The sequence below is a fragment of the Sus scrofa genome, chromosome 5 (genome assembly GCF_054392235.1).
Source record: "Sus scrofa isolate SSC_HxYL_T2T_F1_AM1 chromosome 5, Sscrofa_HxYL_maternal_Yorkshire_Landrace_v2.0, whole genome shotgun sequence".
Lineage (NCBI taxonomy): Eukaryota > Metazoa > Chordata > Mammalia > Artiodactyla > Suidae > Sus > Sus scrofa.
Genome location: NC_139387.1, coordinates 69,109,810 through 69,135,641, shown reverse-complemented (window position 1 = coordinate 69,135,641; position 25,832 = coordinate 69,109,810). Strand labels below are relative to the sequence as shown.

Genomic DNA, 25,832 nt, shown 5'->3' with positions numbered 1-25,832 from the left:
ACCCACTCAGCAAGGCCAGGGATTGAACCGGCATCCTCACGGATACTAGTTGGATTTGCTTCTACTGTGCCACAACAGGAACTCTCATCATAGCAATATTTTTAATGAACAAAAGAAGCAAGAATCCTGGTTGTGATGGTCCTCCATGATAACTGGCCGATGAACCCTGCATACTTTTCCAAGTATTTTTATGAATACGTGGCTTTGGGGAGAGCAGGCTGCAAAAGGTTGGGGCTTATAAGATGCATTTCCATCCTTTGAGGATTTCCCTGCACTGATTCTGAGAGGCAGGGCAAATGATAAAAAGAACATAAGGAGGGTGTTCTTTCTTTGTCTTCCTAGAAAGATGCGTGGTTAGCATCAGCATGCTGATTCAGAGGTCAGGCTAGTGGGCTTGCCAGTGGAGCTGTGATTCCTCCAGTCCACTTTATTCAAGACAACAGTCCTATTTTCTTCAATCCAGAGCATTAAAAACTGTCCTAGTGGCACAATGTTGTTCCATCCAGCTCAGTCTTCTTCCTCTGAGTCATCAGTGGAAGTTTTGTCCAGGAGAGTGATGTTTTCCATGCCTGCATACCCCTCCCAGCCCTGGGATCCCCAGTCTCCACACCTCCAACCAGCTGACTCCTCTGCCTTGTCTGCTTCAGCCCTTCTGACCTCCTGGCTCTCCTCCAGCACTTGAGAACCCTCCTGTATTAAAGACGTGATTTTGTGCCCTTCTCTTGTATTTGTCTTCTTCCAGATGTTCACAGTGCTAACTTCCTGACCTTCAACCTTTGCTCATCTATCAACGTCGCATTGAGAGCAAGGGTCATGTTTGATGGGCACTTGATTCTTCACCCATTTATTCAACAAATAATTACTGAATGCTTGCTACTACTGAACCCTGTTCTCAGAGACCAGGAACACCAATGAGACAAACGCTGCCCTATCGTCCGGTGAGAGGAGTCAGGTAATAAACAATAAATATAATAAGTAAGTGCATTACATTATGTTATGTCAGAAAAGTACAATGCTATGAAAACGTTTTTCATTGAACAAGGGTGATCAGTAGTGCCACAAAATAGAAAGGTGCCACAGCAATTTAAAGGCTGCGGTCAGCATAGCATTTGTCACTTTCTGATGGTAGAATATTTCTCTATAATTACTTTTTGAGGTGGTATTAAAATCTTTTTGTAAGATGATAAGTCTACTTGGAGGCCAGGGAGCTTACTCCATAGCCAGGGAGTGGCCAGAGAGTCAAGGATCAGTCGAAGGTCATTTTAAGTAGTAAACAGGTTTATGGTCTATGGTCTAAAATAAACAGGTTTATTTTGCAATAAAATGATAGTGTTCAGTGGTAGTTAATGGTAAATAACAGTCTCTGAACCGTGATTTTCATCGGATAAAAAACATGTGAACTTGGGAGATACTAATCTGAAATTCCCTGGCAAGAAAATACGCAGATATTTTTTAAGGAACCACTCAGAAAATAAGTTGGCTGTTTTTGAGGGAATGGTGCCCCCTTTTGAACACCAAAAAGGGATCCTCCATTTCCCCAGATGACCTAAGAGAGCTCCAAGCTAGAGGACAGAGGGGAGACAGTAAGTTAGACATGGTCTCCGTGCCTCTGCCTGCTACTGGGCTGGACTGAAATACAGGTAAAGGAAGGCAAATGATATCATAGCAAGTGCCCCTCCCTGGGGTGTAGACAACTCAGGAACAGAAGTCATTGCTGCCTAACTTCTCATCTGAGACTTTTGAGAACAGCAAACCTGCTGACGCTCTTCATGCCAGGAGGTGAGATAAGGACAAGTGAGAGGGTTCCACTGAACACAAGACTGAAAAGCATCTTTTCCCCACCCAGCATCCCCTACACAAACCAGGTTTCCCTGGGAACTCCCAAGTCCTGGACAGGAATTCCAGATTTTTCACAGATTCCTGTGGGGATTAATGGGGCTCAGGATTTGGAGACAGCAAAATATTGCCAAGATTGAAGCGTTTAAAATAAATTTTAGAAGAGCCTCTTGAGCATTTCAGTTCATATCTTTCCCTCAGTAGTCGGTCCAACATTTAGTAGTATTATTATTTTTATTAGTAGTCCTCCTTGTCAGATCAGAAGCAGAAAAAAATGAAGTCTATTTGTCAAAAATGAAGAGTAACAGAAGCAGGTTTTTTTTCTTAATTATCTTGACAAATTTATTACAAGCAACTCTAGAGAGCCTACTGGAAGCAAGCTGGTTACTAGTTACAGTTAAAGCTGGGGTTTATATTTAATGTTTTTTCTGTAAATTGTAATCTCTCTCTCCCTCCTATTTTGCAGAAATACCTCTTCAGGATTTAATCAATACTGAGTGGTTATATTTATTAGATACTATGTATTTTATATTTCATTTGTCATTTTAGAAGAGCTGCTTCATATATTATATGAAAAAAAAAAAATACATGACCGTGGCCACTAATTTGAGCTATTGAGAGGCAGTGGTGGAGATTTTGCATAAGTCTTTAGAATTAATCATTGAAATTTTTTACCATTGAGATTGGAAAACAAGAGGCTATAGGAGCAGAAAAGGAAATTAGTCTTTCTTGAGGCTGAGAGAAAAGTCAAGGAACTGAAACTATAGTACCTTTAAAATAATGTTTCCTAAATAAAAGCATAAATAATTTCACAAAAAGGTAAAATAAGCAAAAATACATGGTTAGAAACTATTGCACTTGGAATGGAGAAGCAATGATATTCTGCTGTATAGGCCAGGGAACTATATCTGATCCCTTTCGATGGAACATATCGGACAATAATGTGAAAAAAAGAATATATATATATATATATATGTATAACTGGGCCACTTTGCTGTACAGCAGAAATTGACAGAACATTGTAAATCAAATATAACAAAAATTTTCTAAATTAAAAAATACATGGTTAGAATTGTGTAATAATCTATTAAGATAATAAACAATTTAAAAATGAAAAACAGAGAAGCAACTGAGTAAATGCATGCTAAAGAAAAAAGTCCAACATGAAAAATGAAATAAAGTAGGGAAAAGTAGAAAGAAATAAAATAAATAGAAAGGATACAAGGAAACGGGAAAAAGGGAGACAAAGCAAGAAAATGTATATAATGGTACAAGGTAGGCAAGTGGTGATTTAAAATAAAATAGGTGCTTTCAAATGTCATTGGGCTAGAAACGTCGCTGTAATTTCTCCATAAAATATCTTAAATGCAAACAGACAAGTTCGAAAATAATAATTAAATAAAAGACAAAGCAAATCAGTAATGCATGGCAGGTGGTGATAGGTTTCCAAACCGAAAGAGCAGCTCCACCTACACGAAGGCTGAAGGATGCTTCATTCTTGTCTCATTTCCTGCTCCTCTGTCTAGAGAATTAGGGTCGTGTTAAAAATGGAACAGCTGTCCCTGAACTGGGTTCGCTGTCCCTCGGAGGAAGTCAGCAACTCTGACAGCAGCCTTTGTAAAGGCCGGGGCCAGAAGGGTCTGCGGAGAGGGGAAAATAGACATGCATCTGGGTTTCAAAGGCAGTTTTATGGCATCCTGATTTGTAACAAAATACCTGCCTCTGAAGGTAGATTTGAAGTTTGTATTGTTCCCTTATTGCACAGAGTTAGAGAAACAAGCAGTGGGGTTGTTTAGCACAACAGGTTCAGCCAAGATCAGTGCTCTTCAAGCAGTTTTAACTGTAACCACAGTAAGAAATGCATTTAACATACAAAATACATGTGTATGTACATACAATTGAAAAGAGTGCTAGCCAAGTAATACTTAAAAACAGTTACTTGCAATGGATAGTGATACTGCTAGCTGTGTTTTTCTAAAATGATTTCAAGACCTCTTAATAGGTTGGAATCGTCAGTTTGAAAAACCCTGCCCTAGATGAAATATTTTGTGGTGAAAGTCCTGGGAACTGACATAACTGCTAATGACAACAAAGAGACCTATAGGCATATTGAAAAGGCATTCACACCACCTACATGTATATCAAGTGAAGAAAAGCAAGGCGAATCTACAAGCCTTTTAGCAAGTGAATCTGACAAGACCACTGTTCATTTGAGGATAAAAATGCAAAAAATTGGAAATACAAAAAAATCTAGATACTACCATAAACTTTAAGACTCAGAGGAATAGCTTAAGTTTTTTAAAATAATTTACTAAATAAATTAGAAATTTAAACTTACAACTTCCTTATCAACAACAGATAAAATTACTTCAAGTATATGTTTATTTTAAAAAAGGGATAGAGTGGAAAATAGGGTAATAGAAATAAATATATGCAAATATACTGAGCTAAAATAACATCATTAGAACAATCAAAACATTCCTCTAAAATTAAAAAAAAATAGATGAAATCTGGTTCAAAATAGAACTACTGACATAGATGATAAGTATGAATTAAGACCAAAATGATAAAGAGTCTGAAGGAATTCTAAAGGAAGTAGTTTTGATGTTCAGAGAAAGACGATCGAAAATGAATATAACCTGTGTCTTCCAAAGCATCCTAACAAATGGAAAAAGTATTTTTAGGAATATAGACGTCATGCTTTGCTTTAAAGTTAAAAAGTCATCTTTTGGATGTAAAAAAGGAGAGACTTAGAAAGAGTTAGCAACCTAGGCAAAAGGAGCTTGTTCAGGTCTAGAAACAGGTGGAGGAATTGGGCAATGAAAATGAAAATAGAACGTGATATTAAGAAGAAGGTCCCCAAATAAAGAGGTACACCCTTCAAATCGCCAGTTTTTGTTTGAACCTTGATAAGAGTCACAATAGAATACCATTTAAGAGCTGCGATTTTAGTATGACTTCCTGAAAGAACATCATATTAGGGTCTATACTTACTGATCTCTCATCATCACCATTCATGTTAAACTGATCAACACATGGACTTTCATCCTGAAGTGATAAGAAAGACATGAAGTATTAAGGGACACGTCAACATTTTCTCAAAATTATAGACCCATTAAAACTACGGCGATTGAATTAACCATTTCTGTAATCTGGGGCCTGATCTAATGACCACCAAGACACGATGGACTTGATTAGGTTAACTGTTAAATGCTTCTCCTCATGGGGCTGGATCTGCTTCCAGGTCAGCCACCCCTTCCCCTTCCAATCCACTGCTACTCATCCAGTAAAAAAGCAGAGTGAGCATCTTTTATACCCACTACATGAAACTTTCGTAGATTGCTTGTCTCTCTTTTGTTTAGTTCTTTTTTTTTTTTTTAAGGTTCTGTTTTGTTCTTTGGATTGGAACATAGTTCTCTGTCATTGCATTTTGCCTAATTTTCTGCGTCGTTTTTATGTATTAGGCATTATCAGCTCTCTCTCCCAGTCTTGAAGGAGTAGCCCCACTTGGGAGATGTCCGGTGGGACTCAGAAATGCAATCTCATCTGGCCACAGAGCCGGGAGCTCCACGGATGTTCCCTACGTGGGCTCTGGGTGCTCTCATGCTATAGTGGGGCTGCAGCTGCCACAGGGCACTGGTGGACAGGGCTGGCCCCTGGACCGGTGGCTGTGTGCTGGTGGGTGGGGCCATCACGGGGATGGTTGTGAGGTTTTGCTGAGGTGCATGGCACACCCACTGACAGGTTAGAGGGAGAATTTCAAGATGGTACCAATCACTGCCAGTATGGTTCCCACTGGTGTTTCAGTCCTAGCTGGTTCCTGCCTCTCTGTCAGAGGCTTTAAGGTTAGCAAGGGGGTGTCTTTCATCTATGCTCCATGTACTTTTCAATCTGGTGTTTTTGCACTGATTTTCAGATGGAGTGTGTGTTGCACACCAACTCTTTCAAAGAGGGTTTTTCTTTTTTCTTTTGGTCCTTTTGTCTTTAGGGCCACACCTGCAGCATGTGGAGGTTCCCAGGCTAGGGATCCAATCAGAACTGTAGCCATCGGCCTATGCAAGAGCCACAGCTCAGTGGGATTCCAGCTGCATCTGCAACCTACACCACAGCTCACAGGCAACGCAGGATCCTCAACCCACTGAGCAAGGCCGGGAATCAAACCCACATCTTCATGGATGCCAGTCGGGTTTGCTAACTGCTGAGCCACAGTGGAAACTCCCTAAGAGGGCTTTTCTGATCTCTGAAGTTTTATGGTATTCTTGGACATATTTATTCCCTATTGGTTTTCAAAGCCATGTGTTTTAGGGGGGCTTGTCTTTCCTTTGCTGGTCTAGGGGTTGGAGGCCTGATGGGGAGCTCGAATCCCTCATGCCTCACTCCTCGGGGAAGGGACACCTTACCTTCGTGATAAAGGGAACAGATACCAAACCTTGTGAACCCTCTTGATTGTGGATCTCTGGGCTGTGTTTTTTCCTCGGTGAGACCATTTCTCACCAGCCATCGGGATGCTGTCCTTTACCCTTTGCTGTGGAGACTCGGCTCAAAGTCTTCTGGGTCCTTTCCAAGGGAATCATTCCATGTTGCGTTCCTGGGAACATATTATTCCATGCCGTGTTCCTGGGAGGAGGTGAGTTCAAGATCTTGAACCCTCTCCCTCTGAGTCTGAATGCTTTTGGTTCCTGGTAAAAGTGGGATCAGGTAATATTTGTCCTTCTGTGTCTTTTGGAAGGAAGTGGTAGGGTACCTGCCACAGACTCCTCATTTACCTCCTGTGACGTTCGATCACCACGTGGATCCTGAGACTAAAGAAAGTATATTTTGTTGCATGCTGGATGTTTTCATTTACTGGAAAATTTTAGCAAGGCACACTTGTTAACAATCTAACTTACTGTGTCAAAACATGAGTAGGTCCTCTTATGCCCCAGGGAGAATTGAACCCATCTGGGTTCACTTAGCTACCTATTGTAGCACTTAGTAAATTTTGGAGTTGCTATTTTTCACAAGCCTAATTTAATGTCTGTCTCTGATTTCTTAAGGGTAAACCATAATTTATCCCGAAGTGCATGTTTACATATAGTCAATAAGTAAGCATGAAATGAGATGAATTCATACTTGCCTAATGTTTAACTGGTAGATGTTAATATCAGCCTTATTATTAAAAACTATTTCTATTTTCTTGAGGATGGTTACGTGAAATAAATAATTCTGTGACAAATTAGATCAGACAGTCTTCCTCGGTAAACGCATTCGTTCTGAATTTTTTAGATGTTTCAGCAAACCTGGCTTATTAGGCCCTGGAATAACATTAACTACAAAAATGTAGGCTGCTTCTATGTATGAGAAATGCCAAATGTGAAGCTGGAAAACATAAAGTCAAAAGGTGTATCTAGATAATTTATGGGTCCCCTCAAAATTTTTCAAAGGCTAACTTTGCAACAACTTAGCCATCAATATTTTGTAAAATTTTCAGCCTGTATTGAAATTGTATCGTCTGTAATTTCTCAGAGGGAGAGAGATGAAGGTGTAAATGATCAAAATGCAGATCATATGAAGCCACAACAATCTTAAACATGTTTTGAGCTTTTAGCGTAAAGCAATAGTTAATATGAAAATATACTCCTTTTTTTAAAACAGAGTATAACACTGGGTAAGCTATGAATATTTGAAGCTGTGAATATTAAAGTGTCTAATAAAATATACACTAAAGGTCAATTTTTTGGAAAACTAGATATCCTCAATTATGCAAAACTCATGATTCACCTTTGGTGCTACATTATAACCATTTCCAGGACCTTAGGCCCTTTACTAGAAAATGGATGGGCTGAGAGAAAAAACTCATTTGAATTAAGTGTTTATGTTTCTGGGCTGTTTGAAAGAGTAGCATCTTTTTCAACCTCTGCCTTCTTTAGCGCTTAGCAGGCATCCCAGACGAATTCCAATTTCTTGAAATATTTCCTATCGGGAAAGAAAGCCTATTAGCAGTTAATAATGTCAGTTGCTAAGGATAATCTTCTTCAGGCTGCTTTCATCAGGGTATAATCCCCCAATCTGCAGAAAACAGCTCTTGAGTGCCACGGCCAAGGCTTTCCTGTAACTCTCTTATTCACTTGAACTTGTTTTGCTCCCTTCTGGGGTTATTTATTTATTTATTTTTTCTTCACTGCAAATCAGTCGATTTTAGACTCATTTTAAGGCATGGTTTTCAGATTAATGCTATGTCTTTGCTTTCTCATGCATCAGTCATCTCATCAGAAACATCTTTCCTTTGCCATAGTAATCTGTGTCTAAGAACTCCTTCCAGGCGGAGGAGATAAGAGACTGCTCAGCTTAATTCCATGCCATGCTGGTCACTCCATCCCTGGTCAGTTCTCCACTCACTGGGGTTCTCTACCTCTTCTTGATACACTTTATGGCTGTTTTACTTTCACTTCAGTTATAAGCTTACATTTGCCTAAGCTGTCATTTAGTGATTCCAAAACTTGATTATTGTTAGAATCACCTAAAGGTGCTTTAAAAATAAAGTTTCCATGGCTCCCTACCTTAGATTTACTGAAACTAAATCTCTAGCCTTTATGCTGCATAATATATATTTTCAAATCACTTCATGGGGTATGACTGATACTCAGAACGCCATATATATTTAATGAATAGGTGATAAGAATACATCTGTGGAAAAAAATTGAATTTGTGTATTCTCCTAACGGAGAGGTTGTGCTAATCTTTCTGCATTGTTAATATTATTATTTTTTTTTCCCCTTGGCCATGCCCCTGGCAGGCAGAAGTTACCAGGCCAGGAATGGAATCTGTGCCACAGCAGTGACAATGCCAGATTCTTAGCCATTAGGCCACCAGGGAAATCCTTCTCTGTATTGTTCTAATTTTAGTATATGTACTGCTGACATGAGCACTGCGATCTATATTTTTATTTTCTATTTAAAGCAACTCTCTGGTGGATTTTTAATGCAACCAATTTGCTAAGCACATAGCATGTTCCATCAGCTTAGATATCCTATAAACGCTATTACTTGAGTGTAAAGAAGTTTACACTCACCTTTCTGCTGGGACTTGCAGATGGCTGCAAAAACACCATGTTTTCCTAAGACCTGATTGCTCTCAAACTTCTTCCAGGTTGAGAACTGTTCCTTTAGCAGAGAATGTAACAAAAGCCAGCGGGTCAGGGCTGGCCTGAGGAGGCAAGTGGGGGGCAAATAAATACAAGATCGATGTTTTGTCAAAAAATCCTTACCACCAACTATGCGTTGGCATCACTTAAAGTTTTAATTCATAACTCATCATATCGATTTTTTGAATGACCAACCTTGTTTATTTCTCCTGTTTCATCATTCTTATCTCATCTTATTCAAATGAATTCTTCTCTTCCTTTCTTAAATCTTTCCTTCTCTGTATGGGAATCTTTCCTTTTATTTCTCTTATTCCCATCCACAAATTTCTGTCCTAAAATCCAATGATTTGGCTCATCCCCTTGTCACCATTTATGACTGTACTTACGTCATCCCATTCTATTATTTTAAAAATTAAAAGAACTTATACATGCACAGTAAAATAAATCTGAAAAGTCTTTTTTTTTTTTTCCCTTAGAAAGTCATGTGTATGGGTACCTTTCATGTTCCTGCAATATTCTTTCCTACAAAGCAGATCCAAGTATTTACCTTAAAGTTGAACACATTTTGTGTTACTTTATCGCTAGGGATTTGAGTCCATGGGAAACTCTTGGAAGACATCTCAGGATTGCTGTGGTAACATCGTGTATCATAAAGGAATCTTCTGCTGAGTTTTTCACTAACATTGCCCTTTTACTGAAAACAGCAGGAAAGCCATTTTACACTACCAATGGACTCTTTTTTTTTCCCCTAAAATGCACATTAATTATATCATGTCCTCTTTATAAACTCTTTTATGGTCATAATTATCTGCTGGATAAATCCCAAACTCTTTAGCAAGTTTCTTCTTAAGCAAGTCCATAAGGTTTCCAGCTGTGGCACCCATCACCTCCCCTTAGACACTTTTTGGGGGTATTTTTGATGAAAACATTATCAGTTTCTTACATGAGCCACACACATATATACATGTGCTGTATACATAAACTAAACGTATATACATGAGCTGGATACTCTCTGCCTGGAATATCTTTCTCCATAATGACCTTTCTGCCGGGTATCTAGCTCTTGCTTCATGAATCCTGTTAAACTTTCATGAATGCCCAGATGAAATCGCTTTGAACTGCTTTGAACTTCCAGAACTCAGGGACAGAGCTCTGTTACAGAATATCTTGTTACACCATAATTATGGATGTTCATGTTACTATTGCACTTAGCTGTGAGAATCTTAAAGGCACTGCTGGTATATTTTATTCATGGTTAACTTTCCAAAGGCTGCAATATTATGGGTCCTTAATGAATGCTAACGGTATTTTAAGTCTTTAATAAATGCAAGCATCTTTTGACCCCCTTGTGGCTTTTAGTCAATTTATGTTGTGTTTGAAGTAAGCTCGCTCGCTCTCTCTCTTTTTTCAGTTTTATTGAGATATAATTGATGGCACTGTATATGTTTAAGATGTGCAGCATACTGTTTTGACTTGCATATATTGTGAAGTGATTACCACAATAAATTTAGTTAACACCTATCATCTAATAGAGTTACAGAAAAAGGAAAAAGAAATTCTTTTCTTTGTGATGAGAATTCTTAGGATTTACTCTCTTCACTTTCAAATACAGTACACAGCAGTGTGAACTATAGTCGTCATGTTGAATATTATCTCACTGGTACTTATTTATCAAACTGGAAGTTTGTATCTTCTGACCACTTTCATTCAATACACCTCCCCCCACTCTCGCCTCAGGCAACCACAAATCTCTTTTTCTATGACTTTGCCTTTTTAATTTTTTTTTTTTTTTTTTTTGGATTCTGCACATAAAGGAGATGATACAGTATTTGTCTTTGACTTTTTTTTTTTCCTTTTTTTTGTCTTTTTGCCTTTTCTAGGGCCGCTCCCGTGGCATATGGAAGTTCCCAGGCTAGGGGTCACATTGGAGCTGTAGCCGCTGACCTACGCCAGAGCCACAGCAACGTGGGATCCGAGCCGCATCTGCAACCTACACCACAGCTCAAGGCACCACCAGATCCTTGACCACTGCTCACGGCAAGGCCAGAGATCGAACCTGCAACCTCATGGTTCCTAGTTGGATTCGTTTCTGCTGCGCCATGACGGGAACTCCCTGTTTGACTTTTTTTATTTAGCATAATGACCTCAAGATTCCATGTTCTTGCAAATGACAGAATTTTGTCTCTTTTTTTTTGGCAGAATAATGTTTCATTGTCTATATATCACCATGAACAATGCACTCTTGATCCCCAAACTTTTAAAGCAGAAACCCATTTCTCAGGGTGCTTTCTTCCTATTCAAGAAACACTCTGTTTTTGGATGAGAAAGATGCATCTTTCCAGCTAACAATGTCTTCTGCTGGATTCCCACTCTTGCACCTTCCAGATAGTTAAAAAGGATGAAAGCCAAGCATCCTCTAGTATTCAGGGGCTGGTGAGCTTAATGAGGCGTTAGTTTGCATTTTTTTCCTGTTGTATTTTCGCCCACCCTTTTCTAAGAAGACAGCCTGGTATTGCACACTAAAGGTTTGGGCCAGATCTAAAGAAAATTTTCTCCACTCACTTTACCAAAGCAGTGACTTCATATTTTCACTTAATTCTTCTCTACAGCACAGAAACAGTTTCGGGTCAGTGGTCATTTATGTCATCCCTGATGAAAAGCAGCCACACAAATCTACTGCTCTCTATGTTGGTCCATGACTGATCCCTTGGAGTTTCTTTGTCCCTTGTCATCACACTCACTCTAACTTATGACCCTAAGATAGTCACCTCATATTTGAAGAACATTCAAATAGTCAGCTATGTGTTTACTTTTAGAACATTCTTATTAATTAAAATGAAGAACATAAATCCCATGAGCAGTGCCTGCTTCCTTAACATCCCCTCTAAATTGGGAAAGTCGTCTAATTTTTTAAATGTGAAATTTAAATGGGTAAAGGTATCAACCACAGAAACACACAATTTTTTTTTAAAGGGTAAATCCTATGTTCACGAATGTTCTTTCCTTAGAAGATGCAGAACCATTGTTTCCTATTCTGCTCATTTCGTGGGGAAATTGCCTTCCCCATTTACTAGTGAGGAAAGAGTTCACTAGTAAAGTTAAGGATGTGGAGGAAGGTAGAGGAAAGAAAACTGGTGTAACACGTTCAGCATATGGAAAATACCCCCCTTTTCCACTCCCATACATTCCAGTGTGCATTTCCCTCTTCCGGTAAAGCAGAGATATGTTTCATCGTGAACTGCGAAAGTGTAATGTTGGGATAAGGCCACTGTACAGTTACTACTACTAAGAGGTCCAAACAAAAATCTAAATGAATGCTCTCAAGTTCAAAATCATTGCTCTAGTCAAAAATGCATTTGGGGATGCCTCTTATGGAAAACATTTTCAAAACATCAACAGTTTCTTTTATGAAATCTGGAAAACGAGTCCAGGAATTATCAAGATAAAATATAAATAAGACATATGTTCAAGCCTGTGTCTCTTGCGTATATACTGCAATAACATTAATGTGTAGTTTGTACTTCTGTTTCCAATGATATCCATATATTTAATATGCAAAGACATTTCCTATCCATAAACTTTTTTTTTTTTTTTTTTTTTTTGGCTTTTTTGCTATTTCTTGGGCCACTCCCGCGGCACATGGAGGTTCCCAGGCTAGGGGTCCAATCGGAGCTGTAGCCACCGGCCTACACCAGAGCCACAGCAACGCGGGATCCGAGCCGCGTCTGCAACCTACACCACAGCTCACAGCAACGCCGGATGGTTAACCCACTGAGCAAGGGCAGGGACCGAACCCGCAACCTCATGATTTCTAATCGAATTCGTTAACCTCTGCGCCACGACGGGAACTCCTCTATCCATAAACTTTTGTCTACAATGAAGAATGATTGTTTTCTATACTCTTAAAAAGTAAGTAGTTAATATATATTGGTGAAAGTAAAAATAAAGAAGAGAGAAATTAAATTGTTTCCAGTCCTGTGAAAATATTTTCCAAGTTCCAAAGTCAAGTTTGGAGCATAACTTCTGTTCTGTCCTGTATCCCTCTCACCTTTGGTCTTCACTTTCTTCTAGGTATGGTGTCTCAGGTGGTATTGACAATTTGTAATATCAGGAAAATAGAAACCTTCTGGAAAAAAATCAATTTTGCCAACTTTATGATAATCACTTTGCTGATAGTGATATTACTTTGCATAACATGGACTGTCATGCAAGTCTTTCCTCTTCGATACTACAGGGCAAAGGGAAAATGGGCCAGGAATTTATCATGCGTTGTGTAACAAATGAGAACTCCTTCTTCCCCCTGCAGAAACTGTTCTTGGCGGGAATTCTACCCACAACCCAGCAGGCAGGCCCGTCATGCAATAGGTGGTGAGCAAGGCTCCTCTGTCTTCTCCCTTCAGAGGCTTCTTTGTGTGAAGGTCGAGGGTGGGGCTGTGTCAGGGCAGCAAGCCCACGGCGTTCTCCTTGGAATTACCGTCACTGAAAATAATAAGCTTTCTGTAAACTTGCTTGGATTTTAACATCAAAGTTGTCACAGCAAGTTATAAAAATTTCCAGAATCTTTCTGCCAGCAGAGGCTGATGTTCAGGCCGATGGTCTCTGCTGGGAAATGGTTGCCCTAAATGCAACCCTTTTGCAGAAAAAAATTACAGTTTTGTTGTAGCCAAAAGGAAACTACATTTTCTCTCCCTGTATTTTTATTTTTTTCTTGTTAGGGCCATGTGTTTCCAGCATATGGAAGGTCCCAGGCTAGGGGGTCAAATTGGAGCTGCAGCTGCTGGTCTAAGTCACAGCCACAGCAATGCAGGATCTGAGCCATGTCTGGGACCTATACCTCAGCTCTCAGCACCACCAGATCCTTAACCCACTGAGTGAGGCCAGGGATTGAATCCGAATCCTCATGGATACTAGTTGGGATCCCACTAAGCCACAACGGGAACTCCTATTCTCCCTGTATTTTATATATTGGTATATTAAGAATGTGGTTTGTGTGTACAATTTTCCTCCCTTTCTTTGCAAACCCCTGGGCGGAACCTCACAGGCCACGTTTGGATTCTAGTTCTATGGCTTAAGGAACAAATGACTTTCAAGGATTCACTTAAATTCCCTGTGCTTCTCTTTCTTTGTCTGTGAATGGGAATCGTTATAATAGCAATGATTTATAAGTCTATCGAGGGGGTAAAATAAATTAATATATTTAAAGTGATTAGTGCAGTGCCTGTCATGTAGAAAACATTGGATATATATATCCCTTTTGAGACTAAATATCACACACACACACACACACACACCCAAAGTTCTAGTCGTGAAGAGCATTACTGTGAGCAATGGATAATTCGTTTCTTACTTACAACCCATCAGGAAATCTTACTGGTTTTACCTTCAAAATGTACCTAGAATTTGATAACTTCTGACCATCACCACTGCTACAACCCTGGTCCAAAGCCACCATCATCTTTTGCCTGGATTTCTGTAGAAGGTGCTGCCATGTCTCTGACAGACTGTTCTCAACACAACAGCCAGATGATCAGTTTTAAATATAACCAGATTAGGTCACTCCTCAGTCTGGGGCCCTGCATTGGATCCCTTTTGCTCAGTGTGAAAACTAAAGTCCTACCAAGGACCCTCGATCCCCAACCTGGTGTAGTGCCCTGTTAGAATTCCCATCGCCTCACCTCGTGCTGTAGACTCCTTCTTCCTCTGTCATTCTAACCACACTGACAGAGCTGCTGCTCCTTGAACATAGAAGATACACTACCACTCTATGCCCCGTGAAATTTTTTTCTAGCTGCTTCTGCTGTCTGGAATATTCTTCCTTCAGATAACTATGTGGCTAACTCCCTCACCTCATTCAAAACTTTGCTCAAATCTCACTGCCTCACTGAGGCTGATCCTAAATCTCCTACTTAGTATTTCAGACTTTCCCCTCTTCCCATCTCCCTGGGCATTCTAGATCCTACTACTGTCTCTATAGTTTTTATTTTCCATTTTGCATCGCTTACTGATTTCCTATTTTTTGCTTATTTATTATGTTGATTTTATGTCTGAATATATTGACTATATTACCTGTAGAGTTTCTCTCCCCCACTGGAATGTAAGATCCACAAAGACAGCTATTTCTTATTAGTTTCATTCATTGATATACCTCAGCCGTGAAGGAGAGTTCTGAGCACATATAGGCACTCAAGGCTGGGGCTCTGATTGAAGGCAGCATGTTAGTGGTGGATAAAAGCAAGTGGACCTATGAGCCACTCAGCTATAGGTCAACAATGGTCCAATATCAACAGTAATTAATAGAATAGTACTACTAGAGAGATGAGAGGGCAGGAGTTAAGGTTGGTATGCAGATAATTGGTGATGATATCACACACTTACGGGCCTCTCAGTAGAAGCTGGTTTATGAGTAGATGAAGGATCCTATAGAGGTGTCCATGAGAAATTTGGTTAAAGAAGTAGGAATCTGTGGGATATACGGTGCTGAAATGCAGATATTTGGGAATCATAAAAATTCCTGGATACTTTTTTTTTTTTGTCTTTTTGCCATTTCTTGGGCTGCTCCCCCAGCATATGGAGGCTCCCAGGCTAGAGGTCTAATCGGAGCTATAGCCGCTGGCCTACACCAGAGCCACAGCAGCACAGGATCCGAGCCACGTCTACGACCTACACCACAGCTCACAGCAATGCCAGATCCTTAACCTGATAAGCAAGGGCAGGGATCTAACCCGCAACCTCATGGTTCCTAGTCGGATTCGTTAACCACTGTACCACCACGGGAACTCTTGGATACCTTTTTTTGTCTTTTTTTTTTTAGGGTCACAGCTGTAGCATATGGAGGTTCCCAGGCTAAGGGTCCAATGAGAGCTATAGCTGCGAGCCTACACCACAGCCACAGCAATGCCAGATCTGAACCTCATCTGTGACCTACATCACAGCTCACAGCAAAGTTGGATCCTTAACTCACTGAGCGAGGCCAAAGATCGAACCTGTGTCCTCATGAATGCTAGTCAGATTCATTTCTCCTGAGCAAAGATGGGAGCTCTCAGGATCATAAAAATTCAGATGATGATTTAAATCACAATATTTTTAGTATGCATAGTGAAAAGAGAAGAGAACACGTTAGAATCATGAAGAAAAATACTATCTAATGTTTGGGAAAAGAAAGTGGAGCCAAAAAGGAAGACCAGTAATTATCCAGAAAGTGGGAAGGAAGGAAAATATGTGTATTACGGGGGGAAAATCACATCTTTATGTGATGATGAAAGAAAAAAAAAAAAAAAACGGTAAAAGGAAAGAGGCTGGATCCAAAGACAAGAGAAAGAAACAGTTGACAGAAAGAGGAGAAGGCCAAAGAAGATGAGATTTACAGAAGAGAGTAAAAGAAATGCTAGGGTTAGGCTTTTCAGGTACTAGTTAGGTGTGCTTACTATACTGTAAGAACGTGATAGGTGGAATGAATTATTCCCATTGGCCACGTACTTTTTTTTTTTCTTCTTTTTAGGCCTGCACCCATGGCATATGGAGGCTCCCAGACTAGGGGTCAAATCGGAACTGTAGCCGCCGGCCTACGCCACCGCCACAGCAACATCAGATCCGAGCTGCATCTGTAACCTATACCACAGCTCATGGCAACGCTGGATCCTTAACCCACTGAGTGAGGCCAGGGATGGAACCCACAACCTCATGGTTCCTAGTCGGATTTGTTTCTGCTGAGCCACGATAGGAACTCCCTGTCCAAGTACTTTTGTGTGGAGGGAAAAGAGGGGCAGATACCATACCATGCTTTGATAATACCAGCCTCAACCAAATGAAAGGTATACATCCTCTATGAAATATTCCACAGTGGTCTGCTTTACTAAGAGCATCTTAAACACCCACGTGCACAAAATCATATGAATATTTTGTACTTCCCATTCAACATTCCTGAAATAGAATGTCTCTTATGTCTCATTTCCATTAAAATTTGGACCAGGGAAATGACTTTGGTTTTCCGTCCAAATTAAACTGGGGAGATGCTTTAGTGGAGGTAAGTAACAGAGGCGTATTGTTTATCCACAGCTTTCTGTTCTTTAGAAGATACTCTGATCTCAGTCTGTGATACCTGTTCATTATGACACCAAAAAATTTTGCAAGTGTAAACACTGAATCCCAGACTTCCTCTGTGCCTTGAGGTATAGCAGGTAGCTCACTTTGCCATGCCCTTCTTCCCTCATTATCATTTGAGGGACAATTTTATTATGGGAATAGGCTAACTGTTGAATACATGTCAAGTAAAATGAGCACTGAGAATTGATTATTTACTTAGGCAGAAAAGGGGAACTTTCCCACCAAGAGAGCTTATTTACCACCAAGTGAATTTTCTTCATGTTTTTTTTTTTCTCAAATCTTTAGCACAAAATGTACTAGAAGAGTCACATTTTCCTTGAATGGAATCCTTGAATATCTGTAGAGCCCAGCAAGTTTTTAAAAAAATATATGGGTGCCGATTATCTACACATGTGAAAGGCCATGTTATGATAAACTAGGTATAAAGGAATTCTTAACACAGTGAAATAAATTCTTGTAGCACCATACATGGGCTGACACAGCAGTTTACCTCTGACGAATCCATAAATAAATATTTAAAAGCCCAGTTGTAATTTACATTGGTACACAGAGACTACAAAGTAAATAACCCCAACTGTCTTCCATTAAGACACGCTATTTTTAATTTGTTGAATACTGTTAGGCCCTAGGACACTCTGTTTCCATTTTTTTTTTTTTTTTTTGACTCTACAACTAGAGAATTTATCTCCAGCTTTTTCTAATCCGTAGCAGAGACTCAGAGTCAGAAAGCCTGTGTTGAAGTTGGTAGAGAAATTATTTCAGCTCCAGCCCAGTTCCCTCCAGTTTCTTCTTGTCTCCATCTTCTAAACATTAACTCATTGCTACAACAATAAAGTTAAGCAAAGCAGAGACATTGAGTACTGCTTGTCAGTAATAAGAACAGTAAAATGATTTTTAGAGAAATAAAATGTCCTTGGGCAACCCTCTTGATCATGTGTATGAATTCAATGAAATTGTCAGTTCATTTGTGACTTTCCAAGTGCACTCTCCCCCACCTCTTTCACTAAGAATAGTCTATGTGTCTTGTATTTCTTTTTATTTCACTGAGCTCACATGAAGTCCTCTTTCTCTCCCTGCTCTCAGGGGACCCTACCTTTCTCTCTCTCTTTCTCTGGATATTGGTGGGTTCCATAGTCAGTATCCCATAATGCCTAAAAAGAGTAAAGTAACTTATTAGAGTCGCTATCAAACAAAGCCCTGAGTTTTCTAGAATGAAAATTATGAATGATGCACTTAAAAAAAGATCATAGACTCAGATGCAGAATAAGAGGGTTTAATGGAATAGAAAAGAAACAAAATCTGATAAGACTTCATGGCAGATTGCAGGCTATTCAGAACTTGATGTGGTTCATGGTTTTCTTCCAGGTTTGATACAGAAGAGGGAGTTTGTTCAAAGTAAATAGTTTTCTATTTCTATTTTAAACCTGGGATTTAAAAACATTGTTTAAACAATATATAAATGTGTGTATGTGTATATAAATAAATATATAGATATAAACAAATACATATACCAACATGCGCAAATACATACACATTATATGTATAAAATATGTACGTACATATTTAATAATGTATCAATTTATAAAACAAAGAAGAGTTTATTTAATGAAACATTTATAAATGGCACATATATAGCTGAAAATCCTTTAAAACTGTTTTAAAGAAATTAATAAAAATCTGAATGTTTATCCCATCTGAGGGCTTATCTAGTGCTTATAATTGTATAGGCCCCGTGAAGTCACTGACTTGTCGTTGATTCATCTATTTTAATTTTTTTTATCTCCTTAGGTTTACAGTTTCTTACTAGATGTGTTTTTAATGATCTGCGACGTATGTATTTTCTTACCCTTTCACATACTTTGTTTGGTTTCACTGGGAAACTGAGACACTGTTGATGTTGTAAGAAGCAAGGGCATATTCATCTGAAAATAAAACGAAAGTTCATCCTTATAAAATCTCCAACTTTCTATAACCAGATTATGTCAGACAACATAGATACACTAGGTCTAATCTTTCCAATAATTCTGGAAGAGACTCAGTCACTTCTATTTTCTAAAGCCAGGAATATCCTATTAAAATTTAAGCACTTGACACAATATATTGAACTAGTAAATAGAAGAGCCAGAGACTTGACAAATTCTGCTTGATATTCAACGAGAAACCAATAGCACTAAACTTTTTTTTTAGGGCTGCATTTGTGGCATATGGAGGTTCCCAGCTAGGGGTCTAATTGGAGCTACAGCTGCCGGCTTATGCCACAGCCACAGGGGATTCGAGCCTCGTCTGTGACCTATACCATAGCTCACGGCAACACCGGATCCTTAACCCGCTGAGTGAGGCCGGGGATCGAACTCGCAACCTCACGGTTCCTAGTCAGATTCGTTTCTGCTGCGCCACAATGGGAACTTCTTTTCATTTTCATGTGCTTGTTTTTAATGGAGAACAAAGAGACATAATGGTGTCTGTTTGTGGTTGATCCAGGTTTTATGAATGGTACACATTTTGACAGGACACTTGACGAAGAAATTACCATGTAAGTAGACATTTTTCTTACTATTGTTAAGTTTTTCTGTTTCAATCCAATTGTACCAATGTTTAAATTTTTGCATTATTATAGTAAAGATTCAAATTTTTTTCCTTGGTTTGCAAATTTTTATCATTCATTTTCTTAAAACGATTTTTATTCTTTTCCATTATAGCTGGCTTACAGCGTTCTGTCAATTTTCTGCTGCACAGCAAGGTGACCCAGTTGCACATACATATATACATTTTTTTCTCACATTATCATGCTCCATCATAAGTGGCTGGATATAGCTCCCAGTGCTATACAGCAGGATCTCACTGCTTATCCATTTCAAAGGCAATAGTTTGCATCTCTTAACCCCAATTCCCAGTCCACCCCACTTCGTCCACCTTCCCCTTGGCAATGAGTCTGTTCTCCATGTCCATGATTTTCTTTTCTGTGGAAAGGGTCATTGGTGCTGTATATTAGATTTCAGATACAAGTGATATAATACGGTATTTTTCTTTCTCTTTCCAGGGAAATTTTTGATCATTTTTACAACATCTTAGTAATTGTTTTGGAACCTAGTCTATCAAGATTTCTCCAATAACACTTCAGAACATTGCTCACTCCTTCTCAAATTAAAGTCGATAGAGGTAATATGATGGTGAGTTTTGGCATTAACAACAAAAACAACAGCAACAAGACCTGGAAACTTAGCATGGTTTGTATTTTAAGTTATAAGGGAATTCTTTGCATTATATCAAAAAGAGTCTAGGTACTGGAAAACTCTGGTAAATAGAAAAAAAGCCCAGTTAGAAGTTATTTCATGTAGTAAAAAAAAAGATCAATATATAAAGTAAAACCAAATATTGCTTATTTTTGAAGACTGAGGATGGTTCTGGAAAATTAAGTAGCTCAGGGAATCTTAGATACATATATCATGTTCAGTAGCTTTAGGGCATGATTGTTGCTTGCCTACCTTTTTCATAATAATCATAGACCATGACAGGGGCTGGCTGAATGTTGGACACACGGTTGCTTTGCTCAACAGAGAAGGAGAAACTATTTGCTATACCCCAAACCTATAAAGACACAAATTATAAATACATTATGGCATGTCTCCAAAGGGGAAATCACTGAGCAAATTATTTCCAGAAGTTCATGATCTACCTAATTAAATAACTCCCGGGTATCACAATTTTACATAATGAGAAAATAATGAGTTAGGTAACATTAAACTGTATAAAGTTTAAGTTTCACCTCATATTGAGGTGCAAGAAATTTAGTTGAAGGCATCAGAGTAATGCAGGCATTTATGTGAATGTTAATGATATACACAGAGAAAGGGGGACTCTAAAACTCATGCCAGCCTATACTGGAGTTCAAGTTGAACTACAAAGAATTATATAGCTACTCTTGGACCAGACTATGTTAGATGCCGTGAGGAATGAAAAACAGGGAAATGATGTTTATAAACTTGAGAATCGTCTAGTTAGATAACCAAGGCATGTATGAAATAGCATAAAAATTAATCAGGAGAAAAGATTAGTGGGATGGAAGAATACTGATCATTTTTAATGTCCCATATAATTTTGGCAAGCCCTATCATGCCTATGTACAAGAAGTAGAAGCATCCAATTATCCTCAGAAGAAAAAGAAATTTTTGGAAGAAAAAAAATTATCTTCAACTTACATTTTCTAGGAAGAAAAGAACATGGTCATTCTTGACTTCACTCTTCATTACTTGACCATTGCTTTCAAGCTTTAAAGGAATGGGCAGGAGGGATAGACATTAAAGAGGACCATTCCAGAATTGAATGTTTCATGCTTTTTATTTAACCAGTTGTCAAGAATTTATTTTATGGACTGTTCCCTTGTGCAATGATGTTTTCATAAGCACAAGGAGGAACTAAATTAAAAAAAAAAAAAAAAGGACTGTGGATATGGGAAATAATGACTGCTAATAGCTACAAATTAAGAACCCATCCCTCCAGTGTTCCAGCAAAAATATAAGTGTGAGCTTCGAATAAGTTTGTTTCAGCCAAGAATCCCATGGCTTGGTTTGCTCACCAATTATTTCATAAACACACAGTTGCTTTTTCTGTGCTGAAAGGTTGGGCTTCTATTATTTACCTCCTCAATGGATGACATGACTGGAGTAAATCCTGAGAGCATTTTTACATCAACAAGGACCATGTTGGAGTTGTTGTGAATTCCAGTATATCTGAAATTTAAAAACAAAATACTAGTGTAGACATTTTAGAAGAGTGACTTAATCTTATGGCAAGGGTATGAGTACGTAGATCCCAATTGGTTATAAGTCAGGACAAGAGGCAAAGCCGGAGAAGAAACATTTGAAGACAGTCATTCTCACCTATCTGGAAACAGGTACAACCAGAGTGACAATGGATGACATGACACAGAGTAACATAAATTGGAGTAAAGAGTGAGTGGTCTGGACCTGGAATCTCCCCAAATCCTGCTTTTAAGTTTACCTGAGGTCTCAGCCTCAGGACTTGTAAACCAAACTTTTAAAATTATATTACATATACATATGTTAGCCTTAGATTTGTACAGAACTTAAATGAGACTTTTTTTTACAAAGTAGGATGTTGACCAAACTATCAGAAGGCATATCCCCCAGAGAACTTCTACATTGTTCCCTGACTGTGGACAGGATTATTGGGACATGAAGTTAACAGCAGTGTATTAAATTCTTATTCAGCACTGGTATTCAACAGATTTTCATTTGAAAATCCTAAGAAAAAATCCCCCAACTAATTTTACTCAGTGTTTCTCTACATAGTAATCAAGATTAAAATGATTTGGAATAAATTACATTTTAATTCAAGGGAATTATTTTGCTTTTCTTCTCTGAAAAATAAGAGTCTAAAATTTTGCTCTGTGCAGTCATAATTCAGCATTTGCAGGTTTTTCTCCTCCTGGATCACCCATGTTTGTCTTTAGAAGGAAAAATCAAATCTCCATTGTCCAAAACTGATAGTACTTCCATATAAAAAAGTGAAAGCATTGCTGGAGCATCATTGTGGCAGAAGTTTTCAAATGATACTTACGTACCTTATGTACAGTACAGATGACATATGCATTATTTTAGCTTTTAGTTTAAGATGTACTAAATTGTGGTGTGTGCATAGAGAGCCATAAAGAGACTGCCATAGAAATATCGCCACAAACATATAAACTCAAGATAATTACCATCATTAGTATTTTTAAAATGTCCTTACTTTTTTAATACAATTTTTATTTATTTATATTTATTTATTTAGCTTTGTAGGGCCACACCTGCTGCATATGGAAGTTCTCAGGCTAGGGGTCGAATCAGAGCTGCAGCTGTCAGCCTAGCCACAGCCATAGCAATGCAGGATCCAAGCCACATCTGCAACCTATACCATAGCTCATGGCAATGCCAGATCCTTAACCCACTGTGAGGGAGGCCAGAGATTGAACCTGTGTCCTCATGAATACGAGTTAGGTTCATTACCATTGAGTCACAAATGGGAAATCCCTTAATACAATTTTTAAAGCTTAGTTTCCATTTATAGTCATTACAAAACATTTGCTATATTTGCTGTTTGGACAATACATCCTTGAGTTTATCTAACACCCAAGAGTTTGTACCTCCCACTCTCCCACCCTGATATTGCCCCTCCCCGCATCACCTCTCCCCAATGGTAACTATTAGTTTCTTCTCTATTTCTGTGACTAGGCTTCTTTTTTTTGTTTTATTCACTAGTTTGTTGTATTTTTTATAAGTGATATCATACAGTATTTATCTTTTGTCTGACCTATTTCACTGAGCATAATACCTTCAAAGCCCATCTGTGTTACTGCAAATGGCAAAATTCCATTCTTTTTTATAGCTGGGTAGTATTTCATTTACATACATATATGGACCACATCTTCTTTATCCATTCATTTGTTGATGGACAACTAGATTGCCTCTATATCTCGGAGTTTGTAAATGATGCAGCTATGAACATTGGCATCTGTGTATCTTTTCAAATTAGTGTTTTTGTTATTGTTTAAAATATTTTTGTTATTGTTTAAAATATTTTTTGTTATTGTTTAAATTATTTTTTTCTGATGTATTATTTTCTCTCTAGCCCAGGAGTTTGGGGTTTTTATTTATTTATTTATTTGGTCTCTTTAGGGCCATACCTGTGGCATATGGAGGTTCCCAGGCTAGGGGTCGAATCAGAGCTGTAGCTGCTGGCCTATACCACAGTCACAGCAATGCAGGATCTGGAGCTGTGTCTGTGACCTACACCACAGCTCATGGCATCGCCAGATCCTTAACCCACTAAGTGAGGCTAGGGATAGAACCTGCGTCCTTATGGACGTTAGTCAGATTCCTTTCTGCTGAGCCACGACAGGAACTTCTTAGCCCAGGAGTTTTGACGTCAAAATGACACACTTACTGGAGGGTTATTGTCAGGTCAAAGTGACTCTGGAATGTATCGGAAGAGTTTTTCCTTACAATTTCCAAGGAAAGGGAAAATCCAGATTCCTTCTTAGGTAGAAGCACATTGTACTTCAGGGTGGCCTAGAAAGGAGAGCAAGTTGTAAGAAAATCCATCAATTTATCTTGTAGCAAAAATTGAAGCACTTGCTGTTTCTCTTACTTCCATTATTAATAACTTTCTTTCTTTTTTTTTTTTTTTTTTCAGGGCTGCACCTGTGGTGTATGGAAGTTCCTAGGCTAGGGATTGAACTGAGCTGCACCTGCCTGCCAACTCCATAGCCATAGCAATGTGGGATCTGAGCCACATCTGCACCCTACACTGCAGCTTGCAGCAATGGTGGATCCTTAACCCACTGAGCGAGGCCAGGGATCGAACCCAAATACTAGTGGGCTTCTTAACCTGCTGAGCCACAATCAGAACTCCTAATGCACTTCATTTTACATCTTCACCATCAGAGAATAAGGTTAAATGTAATCATTTAGTTTTCAGAAGACACCAGAAGCTTTAACAATGTAATTTAATAAAAATATCAGAAAACACATTAACAGCGACACTCCTCAAGAAATTTCTCAGTCCCCCCGTTATCCTTAAGAGTAAGTAGCTCTTTACAAAATAACTTTCGTTTTCCGCTACTGAGCAGAAAATATCAATGAGAGGAAGAGTAATCATGAAAATGTGCAAAATGATAAAATAGCCCTTCTTACATAACTGAACAGATAGTCTGACTTCCTTTTACTGGCAAACATTCATCTCCCTCACAGGTAGAGTTCTATTACCTGGATGAATGTGCAACCTTGTCCCTCCACATCTACTGTGTATTGTCCACCTGCTCTTGGCAGTTCTGAACGCTGGACCAATAAGCGGTTGTCACTGTTAACCTGGACAATCTCACTGGATGCTTCATTGCTAAAGGTGACATTGTTTTGATTGTCAGAGAAGGTCAATGTCATGTAGCGGGTCACAGCAAGAAGGCAGATGGCCGTGTCCTGCACAGAACAGTACAAGCATCAACTCTGGTACCATGCAGTAGGAGTCATCATTTGGCCATGAACTTTAAATCAATCCATAGAAATAATCCTGCAACAGGTCACTAGAACACTGAGAAGCAGTATCCCGAACAATAGGAAAAATATATTTGCTTGTGCTAGTTGTTGCCATTTAATCTTTTCAACAAATCTTATTCAAATTTTTTTTTCCATGGCACGTGGAAGTTCCTAGGCCAGGGATCAAACCTGCACCACAGCAGCCACCAGAGCCATTGCAGTGACAATGCCGGATCCTTAACCTGATGTGTCATAACGGAACTCCAGATTTTCATTTTCTAATGAGTTTTATAATCTCTGCTGTTGAAAATCGTGCCAAAACTTTTCTAAAAATTTAAGTGTTATATACCATGGATGCCTTAGATAACATTTAGGCTCAACCATCTTCAAAGATGGGAAGTCAGAATCCAGAAACGATGTTAGGAGATTCACTAACACATGGTTTTACTCAGAAGCTAAGACCACAAAAAAAGGAAAGTAAGGAGAGAAGTGAAATTTTTCTTGTGGGAATAAAACTGCATTTTGTTGCATTTAAATTGTTTTCCCTTAAAGAAAAGACATAAAACACGGTTTTTGATATCCATTTCTTTGGTTATTCATTCATTTCATTTGTTTTTCCCAATGTGTAGACCACAGAAACAGAGAGAAGTATTTCTTCTTAATATGTAGTTTGACCATAGTATCATCAGATTTCTAACTTATCATCAAGTCTCCGGTGCTTATAACAACAGCCTTTT

The 25,832-nt window shown here is 38.7% G+C and overlaps 1 protein-coding gene and 1 long non-coding RNA gene across 14 annotated transcripts in view; one reads left to right on the top strand and one right to left on the bottom strand.

Annotated features, from left to right (window-relative positions):
* Positions 1-842: 842 nt before the first annotated feature.
* The window catches only part of LOC110260745 (uncharacterized), a 40,121-nt gene continuing 15,131 nt past the window's right edge, over positions 843-25,832 (top strand). The window contains exons 1-4 of one of the 4 annotated variants that reach the window (XR_014803876.1): positions 895-952; positions 18,851-18,892; positions 19,544-19,595; positions 20,103-20,221. This is a non-coding gene — a long non-coding RNA (uncharacterized LOC110260745). Of the gene's footprint in view, positions 953-18,850; positions 18,893-19,543; positions 19,596-20,102; positions 20,233-25,832 lie in introns of all 4 variants that reach the window. The other 3 variants (XR_002344113.2, XR_002344115.2, XR_014803877.1) reach the window with 3 other exon arrangements.
* OVOS1 (ovostatin 1) overlaps positions 18,320-25,832 on the bottom strand; it is a 49,617-nt gene continuing 42,104 nt past the window's right edge. For 7 of the 10 annotated variants that reach the window (XM_084956793.1, XM_084956796.1, XM_084956795.1 and 4 more), the window contains 7 exons: positions 24,829-25,038; positions 24,008-24,132; positions 21,702-21,792; positions 21,262-21,330; positions 20,548-20,650; positions 18,909-18,984; positions 18,320-18,486 (listed from right to left, as the gene is read on the bottom strand). In XM_084956793.1, coding sequence (XP_084812919.1) covers positions 18,932-18,984; positions 20,548-20,650; positions 21,262-21,330; positions 21,702-21,792; positions 24,008-24,132; positions 24,829-25,038 — 651 coding nt within the window. In that variant the 3' untranslated portion in view covers positions 18,320-18,486; positions 18,909-18,931. The remainder of the gene's footprint in view (positions 18,487-18,908; positions 18,985-20,547; positions 20,651-21,261; positions 21,331-21,701; positions 21,793-24,007; positions 24,133-24,828; positions 25,039-25,832) is intronic. The other 3 variants (XM_084956794.1, XM_084956798.1, XM_084956801.1) reach the window with 1 other exon arrangement.